This window comes from Triplophysa dalaica, chromosome 9 (assembly GCF_015846415.1).
Source record: "Triplophysa dalaica isolate WHDGS20190420 chromosome 9, ASM1584641v1, whole genome shotgun sequence".
In the NCBI taxonomy this organism is placed as follows: domain Eukaryota; kingdom Metazoa; phylum Chordata; class Actinopteri; order Cypriniformes; family Nemacheilidae; genus Triplophysa; species Triplophysa dalaica.
Genome location: NC_079550.1, coordinates 9,061,806 through 9,079,722, shown reverse-complemented (window position 1 = coordinate 9,079,722; position 17,917 = coordinate 9,061,806). Strand labels below are relative to the sequence as shown.

Below are 17,917 nucleotides of genomic sequence, written 5' to 3'. Positions count from 1 at the left end.
AAATAGAATATTTAGACATTTCTAGTTTTCAAACACACTGAAACATCTCAATTAGTCATGTGATGCAGTACACCCATGGTTACCCTCCCAGGTTTCCCGAACTCGAAGGGAAATGACTTCATATATTCTTACTGAAAATGAATTTAGGACCAGTTGGTGATAAGTAATAACAAAAATGACTAGCAGTTATTTGCATGGTAAAGAATCGGTGATGTGTGGTTAGCCAATGGGATAGCATTTGTCAATTTAATGGGACAGTTCAACCTCTCCAAAAAATATTTCATCATTGAATTATTCAAATTTGTCCAAACCCTGTAAAAGAAGATATTTTCTCGGTGGTTTTATGTTCTTGGAAGTCAATGAGGTCCAATGTTGTTTGCTGACCAACATTTTTCAAAATATATTTTGTGTTCTTCAGAAGAAAGAGAAAGAATGATCATTTTTGGGAGAGCTACATCCCTTTAAGAGTCCAACATTTCTCTGGGGGGTCTACTGTGTGTATTATCTGGGTTATATATTGTCCACACAACCCTCAGCAGTCAAACTTCATGTGTGAGTGAATGGTCTGTTTCCATGTAAATCCGCTTAAGGTTTTTCTAAAGATTGTTTGTTTCCTAAGAAGGTTTCCTCTCGAGGTGGCCAGGTCCAGTAGTGACTGCTAGAATGTAATAGCTTTACAGTTTTGGGCTGGAAAAAGGCAAGCAGTTGCACAGTTGTTATAAAAGTGGTAACAGTCAAACCACTACAGAAAACCATAATGGAACCTTGTAAGGTGGTCTAAATCAGAGGTGCTTTTGTTTCAACAGTCGTGATGGCTTGAATGTTTTCGAAGTGTTTAAAAAATGGCCTGTTGCCTTTATATTTCCAGTGGTTTAGCTATTTTGTTCCACTCTGAAGGTCTTTATTTAGAGTCAATGTTCCACTGTTGTCCATTTCCCCTTGTAATGCTTTTCAAACATCAAGTTTCATGCATCTAGTGGAAGCATTTTTGCAAAGTCATAAACGACAGGAAAATCCATCTATCACCTTTCTACCTATCTACCTACCTACCTGTCTGTCTGTTTGTCTGTCTGATCCTCAGATAGCAGCTGTGGAATGTTTTGAATGTCATTCTGTATTCTGATAATCTCCACCAGAAGCATCAAAATCAGTTCCTCTGATGGCTACATCTAAAGCCTAAAAATGAAATTGAATATTTATTATTTCATCCTTTTGTGTCAGGTAATTTCCACAATATTTTTTAGAGCAGAGGAAGGAATTTGCCGCAGCCTGCAAAAACTGCCTCTATGTGTGATGGAGAGAACGCTCAATGAAAGTGCTTCTTTCAACCTCCACCAACATTCATACTTCACTCTCAAAATTCACACACCTGTTTAAATATCCAGCTGGACATAAAGGCCAATTGTTCTCCGCCATACACTTGCAATGTCATGTGCAGTATTTTAGAATACCCAATGGGAACTTATTTTAGACTCAACATAAACAGCATTTTAATTGCTTGTTTGAAGTCTGACCATCTGGCCTTATGCTGAGGCTGGTTTTATGTATCATGCTGAAAAGCTGCTTCATATGCCCCCTAAATAAGGGATGGATCAGCAAAAAAACAAAATACAAAAATAAAGCATGTAAGAGAGTGGCTTTTGTGTGCCTTATGAATTAATGGGGCTCACTAACAACTCATATTCAACAGTCCTTGTAAGAATAATCATACATGAGGATTACCAGAGCATTTTGCATAACAGATGTTTCACCTGTTTGCTTTTGCAAATAATACTGCAGTCATAATGTCCACAGTAATTTCAGTAATTCACAGTTCCTGGCATATCAATGAATCATTAGCTATCACCTATATTAAAAGCCACGTTAAAATAGAAACTGAATTTTTCTGAATTGACTGTGTTTAGGTAAAATTATATTATTTGTTTCATTCTGTGAACTACCAATAATATTCCTCCCAAATATCAAATATCTTTCTCAATTCCTGTTGGATGACTTTATGTCACTCCTGAGGTCTGATTTTCTTGAAATCCAACAGACACTGAACTGGAATGGCCACAATACATCTAGAAATGCTGATTAAATGAACAATTGGAAAGTTGCTTGAAGAGATTACAGTTTTGAGCAGATACACTATTTTTCAACAGCATGGGTTATCAAAAATACATCTGAGAGTGATGAAAATATAATAATGCCAGTTTGGTTCTAGCGGTTGTCAGTAACGTTTGTAGCATGTTGCAACAGGACTCACGGTTGTATTTTGCTGCTGAGTGAACATTTTGTGTTTTTTTTCGGTTGGAATCCTAATATGGGAATAAAAACCTGCAAGCAACAGATGTCGATTTAGGCTGTTGCGTTATCTTTCACAGGGGAACTTGAAACAGGAAGCAGAAATATAACTTCTGCAGCTGAGACAAAAAACAATATGTGTTCTTTTATATTTAGCCTGATAACCGCTGTATTTCCTTTTACTCAGAGAACATGACGTACAGATCAACTTGTGCTTAACTTGTGGTTCTTGATCAGAAACATGCACACAATATACATTTTTAATGTCAATCGTAATCACAAATTCAGTTATAAAGGGAATGTTCAATTAAAAATGAACGCCTGTATACATTACTTTGTTCTGCTGAACACAAAGGAAGATACTTGGAAGAATGTCAGTAACTAAACAGATCTCATTCCCTATTGACTCCCATAATATTTATTTTCTCTACTATGGCAGTAAATGGTGGATGAGATCTGTTTGGTTTGGTCCAATGTGCTTTTTTTGGGCCTGCTCTAGCTTTATGGATAAAAATCTATTTCTTCAATCCAGATCTATCAATCATCAAGGGTCATCTTTGTGGTCCAACTATTCGCTCAAAGCGAACAGGAAACAGAAGACGCCTCATGCGGCCTTGATTTTGTTTCTGTAACAGGCAGCAGAGGGAAGAGAAGGAAAGGGGAAATAGTTGCCTATTGACGTCCACACACAGTGGTGGAAGTGACTTCCTTATATGGACACGCTCTCTCGCTGGGACATTCCTTACTCCAGCACACACATCCCAGCAGCCCTAGGGAGGAGAGGTCTTGCTTGGTTGTGACGCAAAAGCACAGACAGTAAGAGAAGATATGAGGGGGGAAAAATCCCTTTTAATCCTAACTTTTACATTTAGCTTCTGGTCATGTCAGTGCGTAGTTGCATTTTGCAAATAATTACAGATCTCGTAGACTGGAAGGGCCACAACTGGATATGTAAATGTTTCCTTCAATGGTATGATAAACTTAAACAAACAACCTGAAGATTGATAGCCTTGGAAATTGGCAAAAAAAAAGCCACCTGTTGGTGTGAAAAACAGGCTTTCTTAGAAACCTTGAGGTACTTGTTATTTTGTCCTAAAGACAGGATAGCCTACACTTAACGCCATATGAAATACAAACGCTCCCATTTGAAGCTACTGGAGTGCCTGTTTTGCTTTTCCTAAAATAGGCGTGTGTTTCAGGAAGTTTTCATAGGATTGTAAGATTTCGAAATGGAAACACACCCGGTCAGGAGTGAAAATACTTTTGCACAGATGCAAGTGATTTGGCAGCGAGCGACCGTGATTTAAGCAATCTCACACTCGCTTCTCATATTTTTGACCACATGTGTTCCCTCTGCGGCTCCTTGCTTGGGATCCGACCTCATATTGTTCTTGGCAGGCAGATCCTTGACAAGCTTAGACAGCAACTTGCACAGGCAGAATGGAAGCCAGATGCGTTTCCATGATGCTGAACACGTCTGCACCGAGCCGAGTTGTGCAATTCCCTGAATTCTACTTAAATAAGAAAGAGCCGTTTTCACAACTGGAACCTTGCCCCTGAAGAAAGTTTACAGCACACCTCGAAATCACGTGGATAACGCGAAACTTTATTACGACTTCCTGCATACAGAACATTATCACTGATGCCAAAGTTTGACAGCATAAAAGACAGTTCATGTTTTTCTAGACCATTTTCGTAGTAATTCAATGATGCAATGGAAATGATAAAATATAATGAATGGTACATTACGGCATGCTGCGTTCAATTCTTTATCTTTCTTTTCTTGACTTCATTGACATTTCTACTGAATATTTATTCATCAAACACGAATGTAATCTGGTTAAACATTACATAAACGTTAGGTCCAGCCTGTTACAGGGATTGTGCACTGTAGTGTATCTCTAAACAGGTTTGTAAACAGGGGAAAGGGGGTTAAAGTACTTTGCGAAGGACTATGGCCGGTTAAACATTAATTGAAATGGGGCGGAGGGGTAACTTACCAGAAACAAACCTCATGCATCTCTTTTGCTTTGAACAATGGCTTACACATTTAATCCAACTGCACGGCTTGGTAATGGCTAATGATGTAAGTTAAAATACATCTAATCGATTTCTTCATCTGTTTTGGACAGGAAGTCTTGATATTGATATTTCGGGTTTGTTGTCATAGTAACTGTTGCCCTCTGCCTCTCTGCTTCCTTATCAGCTTTGTCTTGACCTGCTTTCTCATTGGCCTTTACATTTTATTGGTCTTTAAATTTAATTTTTGTTCTAAGGAATTAAATTGTACTTCACATGAAATGTATGCAATGTTTAAGGAACATTAAATTTGCCCTTTTCTTTTCAGTATGTCTTAGAGCTTTCACTTTCAAATAAAACTTTTTTTCAAGGGCATTCAAAGTGGTTAATGAATGTTACACGCACAGTTTTATACTGCACAAACTGTACATTCATGTTCATATTTAAACAGTATATAGATAGGCAGATAAACACACATTGTCGATACACATAGATGACTTACAACTACTGAGAACAGGCAAACCTGTTGAACATATGATGTTTTATGAAATTCCTTTATCAATACATTCTAAAAACCCTTCGTTCTACTTCAGATCATTAGCAAACAGTGAGGTAAGCACAATCCGTGCACTGTTATTGCGAATTCAGGCCTAGCTTTACTGTGCTGTTTAACAGCTGCCACTGTTTGCTGTGTCAAGCACACCAAGCGCCCTAAACCACACTGAAAAGAAGAGACAGGGAAAAGACAGGCCATTTGTGTGTTATTTGCTTTTGCTGGACTGCCTATGTTGTTATGGTTACACATCCTGTGTGTGTTCTGGCACAAGAGGAACAAAATGGACTATAAAGTTCATGTAACTCTTGAATTCGACAACGACCGCCACACCGCAATGAGAACCACAGTAACTTACCCATGATTTTCTGAATACTTCTTTGCAGTGGAATGAATTGTTTTTTGAAAATGTTCTTCGAGACTTTTTTTGTCGATTTGATCAGATTTTCCTGTGGCATTTGACTGTGCCCCCACACTTCCTCATCTACGACCAATGTGTGACATGTGATGGGTACTTTCAGATGCCATGGCCTCACATGTGATGTTTAATTCAAGCTGTGCTGCTCTTTATGCTGTGTAAACATATTTCAAATATGAAAAAGTTGAGGAAATGATAAACTGAATATATTGGATTCTTTATTTGGTTCAGAAATAGATTAATATCAATTAGCACTACAGATCCCGTCCTTCTGTATCACTTATTTCATTTATTTAACTGGATTTTTTTATACAGCAGTGGCCAAACGTTTTGTCTTTGCTCTTTATTCAAATATTTAATTGAAAATTGAAACATTTGTATATTTGTTGCCCAGTTGTGCTTGGAGTACAGATTGAAACTCAGCTTTGGGATGAATATAATGTTTGGCAAAAAAGTTAACTCGATACTTTCTGGGTCAAGGCCCATGTAGGAGAATGGCTAAACATTACGACAAGAAAGGGTCAATTGAATGATAATATTTAATACGGATGAGCTTTTTGCCTTTCAATGCTTTTTTTTATATTAATAAAAACCCATTTACTTGTTATGCTGCGGTCTGTCTGTTTTTAACAAAATAAAAATCTTAAAGTTGAGTGTTTTTTCAATTTTGTAGTTTACCTCATTTGTTGATGGCTTGATCTGACTGATGGGGCACTAAAAGCAAATATTCTACAAATATGGTCCCTGACATCAGTTTTTGCCACTACTGGTTATGCATGAACACATTGAAAGATATTTGGAAGAATGCTTACAGTTCTTGCCCACCATTGACTACCATAGTCATTTTTCCTCCTATGGCAGTAAATGGAAGTCATATATTCAGATTTGGGTAAGACTTGTCGGTAAGTACGTTTTTCTTTTTAAGTGAACTGTCTTTTACAACTTTTAAGAAGGTTGCCAGGCTCCATTCCTTCCTGATTTTAGACATCTTTGGGAATCATTTTGGGATTTTTACATAGACAAATATAATTCCAAGGGTTCCTTCCTAATATCCCCAAACTAGTGTTTCTAAAACAGGAGGGCGGGGCCTACTAGGAAACATTAAATAACTTCATGTTCCGTAGGCCCCCAACAATGCACATTCTGAATGTCTCCTTAAACATACATCATTCATTTCACCAATCCGACATGGCTTTATAAAGGAGACCTCAACAAAATGATATGTGTGTGTGACTTTGTGTGTGAGGGGTGGGAGTCACTGACTTCAGGAACAGGGTTAGGAAAGGAGCAAAAATCTACATTCCACACCGATGATGTCAGCACGAACAGACAATGTCAAGTCAACGTTTATACAGATTGCATGTCCTGTAAACTTTGACATTTCTGACATTGTATGAAGTTTATACGATAACAGACCAACATTATATAAACAGCATATCATACTCATATTTTTTCTACTTTTAAACAAAGTGCAGAAATAATATCTGTGCATGGTATGTATTGGCTTCCAAATTTAAATTAAAGATTTAAAATGGAGGAATTGTCAAAATACGCAACATTAAACTTTAACAACATCATATTTAGTTATGAATCAAATTAACGTTTGCGCTGTACATAATGATTGTAGTGTCTTTGCACTATAGTTTATGAACAGCTTTGAGAAGTTAAACACAATCGGTTAAACATTAGATGGGGAGGTGCTGCTCCACTAACCCCATGTATACGTTTCAGGAACTGAATGTTCTGAAAACCAGCAAACTCTGTTGCAATGTTATACGTTTAGCAGTATGTTTCTCATTACCTAAATGACCTCCAAGAAGGAATACATTCACGAAGTGATAATGTATGGCTTACGCAATGCATGACACACTGCATGTCTTTACAATGCTTGATACAACCATAATCCACTCCATTAAACTGACCAGCTCACAGATCTAGAAGCTGACAACATCATTTGCAACACAGTTCCAAGATTGTAATCTTAACAAACAGCTCTTGCTTGTTTCAGACATACAGATAGTTGTCTGGGTAAGCTGACTGCGTAAGATCTCAGTGTTTTTGTGCAAAATACCTTTGTGTGTGCCAAATATGCCCATAATCCAGATATTTACATAACATTATTTTTCTAGAAAGGTGATTTTGAAATGTGAGCAGGTATGTGGGAAATACTTGTAAGCAAGTGTGCAGGGTAAATTCCTGTCATTTTGTGTTATAGTGCGATTGATAGATTTTTGTCACAACAAAAGACACAAACAAACAATCAGTAAGGCTGTTTCGATTGTTTTTCACAATTTGTATTTATTACATTATTATTTTGGTCAGCTAAAATAGTTTCCATCGGTTCATGCCAAACATCTCTCATTTGTAAAGACTCTTGACACATGTTGATAAATAAGTAAAAAATACATTGCTGTAACTTCAATAAATACTCAATAAATATATTAGTTATGTCTATACAATTACAAAAAAAAATGAAAATTAAGCAACCTATACTCTATAGAAATACTGTACTGTTACAGTCCCTGATGAAAGACAAGCTTCCTTGAGAAAGGACCCAACCAGGGTTGTCAAAACATTTCACAACTTGACAGGTCTTGTCCAATATAAATATACAGTTTAAAGTTTGTTTCTTAGGATTTTTGTACAAACAGGTACCTAAACTTATAATGCTTTGGTTAAAATGCTACATGGAAACATTCTCCCAAAATAGATTTGTAAAGTGCATTTCTTTGTGAGTGAATGTAAGGTCATTTTCTCAAGTTCATCACATTGTTGGTTGATACATATGGGTATATTATTCCACATTTATATTAATATTAAATGGTTGTTTTGGCACGAGCTCTGCTTATGCCCCTAGCATAGGTGAATATATTTTTAAGGCACTTGTCTGTCAATGTTTACTGCTAAACAGCGTTGAAAAGGAAGACGTAATCACAGAAAACACGCCACATAATACACAGTTATAAAAAATTGGCCTACTTATAGCTTTGGAGGGCAGCTTCGTATGAAAATAATCTCCTTTAGCACATACACAATAAATTAACAGTATTAAGACTCGTTGCACATTACTTTGAATTATTTTGATTGGAAAATAATCGCATTAAAGTCTTTTAATCGGAAACGGACATCCGCGCGAACACGGACAGCCGCTTCCCGCCCGAGCCGTCGAAGCTGGGAGACTCGGAGCCGCTCGAGCTGCCGGTGCTGCTGTAACTCTCGCGGTCCGACAGCGAATCCTCCGAAGGAAAGCGCTGCAGGTTGAGTGTCACGAAGGCTTTGTTGCGCTCTTCCTTAGCGTAGAGCCCGTTCCCGGAGTTATTTCCGTGTCCACAGACGCACCGAGGCTCCGCCGAGAAGGGCGCATTGCTGATATCTCCGCTGCTGTAACGACTGAAGGGAAACATTTCGCGGGAGTCGTTGAAGATGGGGGATAAGATCTCAGCCGGAGGGGGAGAGACGGACGGCGCACGGTTGAAGCCCAGGGGCTCGTATAAAGGGGGAGATGTGCTTCGAGGTCCGGAAAAACCGGCAAAGCTGACGCTCTGGCGAAGGAGACGCGGGTTGTTGTCTGCGGGATCTTTCAGAGAGCTTCTCTCCTCGTGGATGAAGTGACAGCGGGGTCCGTAAGGACAGTATCCGAACTGGTAGAAAGTGCGACATGCCTGAGTCTTGTACTTTGGGTGGCGGTTGAGACCGCGCAGTTCGCACTCGCCGTGCGCAAACTGACACTTGCTGCCGTATTTGCAGTCGCCGTGCTCTTGAAAGCTCCGGCACAGTTCGGTCTTGTAGCGGTTTGAGGGCAGGGTCGCCAGAGGAGGAAATCCGGGTGGCGGAGGGACGTCGTTGGGCATCATCCTGTTGAAGGTGCTGTCGGTCAGACTCATGGATCGGTCTGGTTTTAAGGGATATTGGGGTTTACCGGGCGTTATGTCGCTCCAGGCGTCTTTCGACCAGCCGTTGAGGTCGTCGGTCAGCCGCTCGGAACTGATGCTCTTCGAGGGGAAAGGACGGGATAGAGTAACGTTGAACGCTTCATCTAAACCCAGGTTGATCAGATTCTGAAAAGGAACGATGAAATTAAATGAGCACATCTCATCTGAACAAAAACTGCCACGTAGTTGGATTAGCGGTGCTCCGTGACAAAACGTTTATGTGTATAAGCGTATAGAAATGTGAATCCTTATGAAACTTACCCTTATAAGACTGTCGCCCAGCGAATCGGACATAGTGAAGTGTTTTTGCGCCCAGAAGTACTGTTATAAAATAGACTGTTTTTCGCGGGTTGCCCTGTGAAGTTAAACGCGCGTCAAACCCTCTCTTTTATACAGAGAGAAGAGGGCGGGGCGATATTCCCGGATTTAGCCTACGTCGCTTCCACCCATTGACATTGACTCGTAAAGTTGCTCGAGTATTTTTAACAAGCGGCAAAAAAAATCAGTTTCACCGACAGGCAAAAACAGTAGCGTTGTGATTAATTTACAGTAACCTGTTGTCGACTGTCCGACAGACTTTTCCCATGGTTTGTGTTACCACGTTTAGTTGAAAACGATACCGTTTATGTTTCCCAGCTGTTGTTTTGTACTGTTAAATTACTGTAAAACGCAATGTGAAAAATCGATGATTAATAACAAATGCTGTGAAACAGTTAAACTAATAGCCTACATTGAGAAGTGTAACAGTCTATACTAATTATAATAATAGTGCTATGTTAACATTTTGTGTGATATTTGTTCAGTTACAAAAGTGTACATAAAAGTATTGTAAGACTTTCAGTCAACTGGGTCCTGGTTTCATTTTTGAGGTATCAAGTCTGACTCATGTTGTTATGTAAAGACTCCATTTCTTCCACTTGTGGCGCTGATGTGAACTGACAATGCCTTTGCTGAGGTGGCCAAAATAATAATAATAAAATAATAATAATAAAGTAAGAATACATAAATACATAATAAGTAAATAAATAAAAAAGGCATGAGGGCTTGTTGTCTCCCTTTTAACTAGCATGAAATCTATTGGTGTTTTACCTGTTATTTACTTTTATTTATTTTTCACTACAAACCTTTTAGTTAAATAATTGTCTATATTAAGATAGATAGATATATACAAAAAGGCATTTTACAACAATGTAAAATATCTGTTTATAATGTATGTAATCTGCCTAAGGACATAGTGTACAATTGTCCAGTACAGTTTAGTTTTACAATTAAAAAGTGAGTCACCTCACTTGCAGATGGATTGGTGAATCCTATGGAAATTTCAGACTAATACATGTTGCCTTCAGTGTTGGCAGTGTTGGATCATGTAGGCCGTGGACAACTGCATCATAACTCTTACCAAGTCGGTTTGCTACATTGACTAATAGGCAAGCCTGCTCATGTTCACTTAAAAATAGCCGCCTCTCCATGACTTTGTCCAATTTGACTGGGCATGGATGTTAATAAAAGGTGCATGAGACATGGAAATTCTCCCTTGTGTCATCAGACACACTTCTTTAGGGATCTTGGCTCTCCTGTTTGTCCTCATTGGCAGAGTTCCCACAAGTACGGAAACTCTCCCTCATCAGTGGTTTTGTTTGCATGGTCATACTCATGCTCACCACAGCGTGTTTTCAAACAAATGTATAGACGTTGGTACATATGGTTTTAGCTTTCCTTTTGCATCCTCGGGTGGGGATTCTAGTGAGCAATAGCAAGATACATTACATTTTCTTATTTGAGGGGATTTCCTTAACTGTCACATTACATTTTTTTGGCTCAAAACTCAGATCCATGATATCAAAGTTGGATTTTGTTTATATTACTGACTGTATGTTATGTAGCTTTTGCATTGAATTGAGCCTAGTTAAAAATCCTACTGAACTGGTTGACTTTTAATGTACAACAGTGTAATATACTTTTCCATACCCTTTATATATTGTATACTTGATGCTGCTTTCGACATTCATTTCCACTTTTACAGAGACACAAGGTGTTATCTTCACTTTTCTTTCTGTGTGTTATTATGTGTTGGTGACTCAGCAGGACTAGGTCAGTGTGTTTGGGTGACATAGTCAACCTTTTAGGAAAGTACCTTTTTTATTTTGTAGAACAAAAGTTCAATCTAATCAGAGAAAATGTAGCAAATTAATATTCATATTGTTCCTATATAAACAGATTCATATCATATCTTATATCCTCAGTGTTCAAAACACTGGAGGCAAAATAACTAATAATATGCTGTATTATTAATACGCTGTTCAGTTACTTTCAGATGAGAAAATGCTGAATCTGTTATTTGACAGAAAAGTTTATATTAGGAAATGCAAAATATATGGCATAATTTTTCATGTTGCCAAACTTCCACCTGGTGCTCCTTCTTTTGGATAAACCCGTGTATAACCCAAACAGGACAAACAGCATAAAAAAGCTAGTTGTGTATCTTTCTTATCATTCTGTGTTTTTTTTTAACACACAGCAATTTAAATAAATATTAATATTATATGTAACCCGAACAGGACAAAAAGCATAAATGTAGTATATCTGTCTTATCACTCAGTGATTATTTTTTTAACACAGCAAATTAAATTCATTTTAATATTATATGCCAATTTATTTATTCAGTATGTCGCAATTTATAGATTGCACTGTAAACAAATTCTAGCAGCCGGAGTGCCAGAAAATACCATAAAATAACTTTTTGTTTAAATAAAATTACACATTTTTCATGTTTTTCTTTTTAAATGTTTGTTTTAAAAAAATTATTTCACAGTTAAATCCTGAAAAAAGATCACATGTTCTGGCAGCTGGGGCACTGTGATTGTAAAAACAATATAATTACAGTTTTTTTACAGTTTTTTTACATTATACATGAGAATGTTTGAAATAACAGTTCAATTCAGTTAAATTACAGTTTTTTACATTGTGGATTATTTTATTACATACTTTGCTTATCACTGGGGTCTCATTCACCCTTTTGTTGATTATTTTTTAACAATGCCCAGCTTACTATACCCCATTCGTCTCATATTTTTTTGCCTATGCAATATATGTTCCAGCAAGATGCCGAAACCTGAGATACTAAAGGATTTTTTGCCACATATCAAGGCAAAATTCATAAAATATGTCAGTTGTAACTGCATCTTAAAGCGAAGCTCAAAGCACAGGAACTGTAAAGTTCATGTGTTTGCATTTGTCTCCTCTGCTCTGATTTCACTCAAGGTCTTTAGATTTTACACATCCCTCTGAAACACATTTCCACAGTGTGAAATATTCAAAGAGGAACAAACTTAGCTTTATCCACCAAATACCACCTTCCTCTCTGTGCTATAACTGTGTTTATGCAGACCATGTGTTTACACACACAAACACCTAGCGCAGTCATAGTCGCTAGTACAGTTAAACTACTATGATACTTTAGATGAAATTTTTTCAAACATGAACAACTATGTCTACCATATGCTATTTTATTTCCAAACTACAACAGCACCAAAAAATTAAATCCCGGCCCTGCTGTGCTGGATTTGTTTCACTGAGCCACACTTGGCACTAACCAATTTGTGTTCTAAAGCTGTCACATTCCTGCCATAGTAGATTCAGCTGGCATACAAACACACACAGCCAATAAAGTCAGTTCCCATACAGAAATATGATATATGGAAAACATTTCAAACACATGGATGATGTCTGTATGTGTATATTTATATATGTGTGTGTGTGTGGTATGAATTCCACAGATGTTACAAATTCCTTTCTGGTTTGTGTTTGTTTATCGGTCTGGCTAATGCTAATAATATAACTATTTATATTTGATATATATATATATATATATATATATATATATATATATATATATATATAATATATAAATATTTTACCGCGTTAACTTGCCCAGTCCTAATATTAATATTTCATTGTTTAATAATTTTATTAAATAAACTATTTGTTGAATGGTTGGTGTAACTTTGTCTTGGAAATTTTAGCCAAGTAACGCGGTTATTCTAACCCAAAATAATCCTGACTAGACATACTTTTATCCCGCTAGCTAATGTAATTTGCTTGTTATTTCTTTATCCTGTTATCAGAAATAATCTGCAGGGTCTCTCTTCCGGATGTGTAGCCTAACAGAAGTTAAGTTTGGACCACAAAGCGCAGTTACGTCTGTTTATGTGGTTGTTTATGTTATTGCTTCTAAATGATTTATTTCCAAAAAAAATTATTTCTTCTTCAAAAGATAATATACAAGAAATCTTCTGAAGCAGTAGTAAATGACATGAGGGTGACTAAACAGAATTTAGTTTCGTGTGACATCTTCAAGTAAGACTTCATTTTTGATAAATTGAATAGTCAAAACTACATCACTTCGTTTTCAGACTTACACTTTTCAGTGAATATAATCTAAAATCCAAAGCTTGTTATTATGTATTTTAAAAATATTTTTTACGAGACACTGGCAATGTGTGGCATCTGCTCTGTGGGAATATTTGGGCCTGGAGCTCACAGACGTGCGCGGTATGATTGTCAAGACTGGGTGCAGAATCTCCCATTGTAGAGTGAGATCCTTCATTTAACCAGAAGTTGTGTCTATCAGCCCTGAGATCTCTCTCCCTACCTTTCTCAATACCAAACTTTAACCAATATTGATTGAATAAAACAAAGTCAGTTTGATTCTAAAGTTTATTGAAATGAGGTGGAATGGAATTACATGTGATCTATGCACATATATGCATAAAAATATGCTCGCTACAAGGATCCAACTGACTATAGAAACTGAGAAAACGAATATGAAGAGTTTCCTGTTTTGAACATGTAGGAAAGGGCGTATAAGATGTGGAAATATGCACTGAAGTCTAGTCTATTCTGCAATCACAAAAAGTTTCCTCCGTCAAACTCCACGAATTTAAAGGGGAAAAAAAGACCCCAGAGTTGTGATACCTGTGGAGGGCGTGATTAGAATGTCAAAGCGTTCCTGCCTGTAAATTCAAAGTTAAACCCACCTTCTATCCCTCATGGATCAACAAAAATCACACGAAAGAATCACTACTAAGTTTATTTTTGAAAAATCTAAAGATCACACACGTGAAGAAAGCACACGCACATACATGCAGCAGACTTAAAGGAATGATGAAGTGATGGATCGGGATAAGGGGGGAATAAAATGGGTGTGGCGGTTTTACATGCGTCACTCGCTGCCTCTCACTATCAGTGATGTGTGAGCTTTATCTCTGCACCATCCCGTCTGTCAACATTCCCTGCTCTCTGATAACACACTGACCCTCCGGGTAAACTCCTTTAAAGGAAAAGTATGCACTTAATGAAGGAAACATACCCAACTATTATGTGTCCAGATGTTAAACATGCTTAAACATGAATCCACGCAGATTTCAGTAAAAACTGAGTATCTGATTACAAATGACATTACTGCAATAGTGTATTATTACATGCATGAAACATGCTTTTCTTTTTTTTGCAAATCTCTATTTTGATATTTTGTTTGTCTTGAGGCCGAGTAGAATCAGAGGAAATGTTGAATAAGGTTAACAGAATAGGCAAACGATATTGGGATGACGCACAATATCCACTGAGATTAAGTGTTCAAACAGTGGATGCCAAGACCACAGAGGCTGTAAGAATATCATACAATAAAAAAGTTGTTACTCGTGGTTGAATTGTACTTGTTTATCAGAAAAGAAAATCAATTGTTAACTAAATATTATTTGCTTATTTTGGCTGTTGCTAATTCTCTGCTGTCTTGGCAGTCAAGACAAACTGCACACCAAACATCACCCCACAGAAATCGTCTCAAGTGTTGTGATAGTGTCCTGTGTCCTGACACATGAAAAGCTTGAACTTGTAGCATGCTCATGGCTTCACCGAGAGAATTATATCAGTAAGAAGCCCTTCAGTTGACTCATGTTTTCTCTTCGGCGTATCATCTCAATCTTTTTGCCGGGAAGTTCAGTTAATCATCTATTTAGATCCATCTTTTCGTTACACAACACGTGAAGACAGTTTTAAGCACGCAAAAGTCTACATTGAGCTGGATAAACTTTCTTGTGCAAGACTCAGAAGCTCATTTCCCGAATGTTTATGTTCCTCTTTTATAAAAGAATACACAAAGGCTGTCTATCTTAATCTGGCAGTCTGCTTTAGTCCCTTGCTTATACTTTGTTCATGCTATCTTGTAATATTGACCGCTGTGCAATTATAAGTACTTATCTGCACCCGTGTCTTTTAAATAAATTGTTATTTACTTTGTTTACTGTCTTTAGAAGTTCCTGAAAAAGCAGAGAAACCTTTTTGACAAAAGAATACCACATGGGCCCACTGCCCTACATAAGCAAAAGACCTTAACTTGGGTGTGGAACTGAGAAAAATTACTTTAATAAATAAATATATGTATTTGTTATTTTCTCATGGGCTTTTCGATGATACAACCCATTTTTTTCTCCAAAAATAAGTGTCAGATTTATGCACAGATTTGCCTAAAATGCTTAGATGTGAGGGTTTGATTCCCCATTTAAAGACCAAATCAATTTATCTGAGCTATGCTATCCACATACATTTGATTTCCTAATATCAACAATATTGTCTGTTTTTATTTTTTCTAGGGAATTTTATATTAACAAATGAGAAAAAATAAATACTTGATAGAAGCTTGAAAGACAATTCTATGTCCCCTCACTGCTAAAAGCACAATTTCTGAGCAATAATAATTATCATTATTCTTGGTGCCAATGTCATTTAAAAAAGTACTATAAACAGCATATAAAATATAGAGCATGAGTCATATTGTGTTACTTCTGAATTGGAAATAGACGGACAAGGTCACTTCAAACTGTCGTTGTTTGCCAAAAAGCTATGTAAACATTTGTTAACAACAAAACTGAATAAACTATTGGTAAGGACAAGTCAAAACCTTCCATTCATTTGAACCGTGATTGCCATTGACACACGTCTGGATCTGAGCAGTACCGAGAAACAGATGTACCAGTTTCAGAAAACCAATTCAACTTTCAGTGAAACTTTGGTCTGTGTATTCAAGCACACGCGATAGCTTATCTCATTTACTGCGGGATCACGCATGTGACTGTTTGCCTGCCATGGCGGAGTGCAAACACATCTCTGTGAGAGAGGTACACGGGCCCGCTCCTGTGTAAACGCTAAGCTAAGTGTCAGATTTAGCGCTGCTGTTGCGTGCTCTGTTAAGCCTGAGAGGAGCTTGGCCCATGGGATCACACTTCAAACGACCCGTGTGGTTTGAGTTTTCACCAAAACATCCAAGGCTTCATGAATGGGGCCCTTTCTTAAAGCTGGGCTTGATTTGTCCGCTCGAGCAGCGCACAGGCGGTGTGTGCTTATACCTAAGGAAATCCTTCATAAACTTGACTTTAACTGACTTTGGTAATAATAATGTGCCATCTCAATGACACGATTACGTGAGAGCAAAAGCTTTAAGGTCCCTTAGCGGGGACTGTCAGGCCTAAACTTAAGTACTGCTGGGTATAAAAGTGTGTGTTTGGATATGTTTAATTGGCTCCATCTACAATTTCTTTTTTTATCTGTGACTTATGCACATTTGAGTCATGCCATGCAAACAAAACGGAGAAATTGCTTTTATTAGAGATTCAAAGGGGCATTTGGGCGTAATAGACCAATAGAAGGTTTATTTGAACAAGACTAGGGCAGATCGAACACTTAATGTAACTTCCATCCATCCATCCATTTTCTACCGCTTATCCGAACTACCTCGGGTCACGGGGAGCCTGCGCCTATCTCAGGAGTCTTTGGGCATCAAGGCAGGATACACCCTGGATGGAGTGCCAACCCATCGCAGGGCACACACACTCACTCATTCACTCACGCACTCACACCCTACGGACAATTTTTTCCAGAGATGCCAATCAACCTACCATGCATGTCTTTGGACCAGGGGAGGAAACCGGAGTACCCGGAGGAAACCCCCGAGGCACGGGGAGAACATGCAAACTCCACACACACAAGTCGGAAGCGGGATTAATGTAACTTATGGTTCTTTATTTTATATGATGATTGCATGTGTTGTTTCTCAATACTCGTTTAAGAAACTTTACATATGACTGAGGGTGATGTATGTTCTTTGTGGGACATCTTGGTTACTGTGATTACTTGGTGACTGTGTTGTCATGTGATTACTAAACATGAGTGTTGTGCAAAAACAAATTTTCTGGCAGTGGATGGTTTGCATGTTTTTACTGTAATCTTAAAGAATCATGAGTCATGCCTCTCTGAACCTGACATTTATTTTAACTTTTACAACATAAGTCTTTACGAATCTATCCGCAAATGAAATTAAAAAGGTACGTTTGTATTAGTTAACATTAGAAAATGCAGTTTTCGAATATGTATTAATCTTTATTCGTGATAGTTAATATCAATTCTATCCATGTGAGTTCATCATTGACTTTTGATCATAAAAATCTATCAGTAAATTCTAAAATTAACATTAATTAAGAATAATAAATGCTTTAGAAGTATTGTTAGGTTAACTTATGCATTAACAAATTGTTGCACTCCTGAAACCTTGTATGTTTTTCAGGAAATGGAAAAAACAAAAAAAAATTAAACAATTACATACTGCTTTGCTAAAGTTGACAAGCACTTTAAAATCATTTTTATTGGTTAGAAATT

General features: G+C 37.4%; 1 protein-coding gene across 1 annotated transcript; it reads right to left on the bottom strand.

Moving 5' to 3' along the window:
- Positions 1-7,554: 7,554 nt before the first annotated feature.
- On the bottom strand, positions 7,555-9,607 carry zgc:162730 (uncharacterized protein LOC564559 homolog). The gene is made up of 2 exons (XM_056756832.1): positions 9,470-9,607; positions 7,555-9,334 (listed from the first exon to the last, which is right to left on the bottom strand). Exons 1-2 carry the CDS (start codon positions 9,500-9,502, stop codon positions 8,387-8,389), a joined length of 981 nt encoding a protein of 326 aa, XP_056612810.1. The 5' UTR covers positions 9,503-9,607; the 3' UTR covers positions 7,555-8,386.
- Between the last annotated feature and the right edge of the window lie 8,310 nt (positions 9,608-17,917).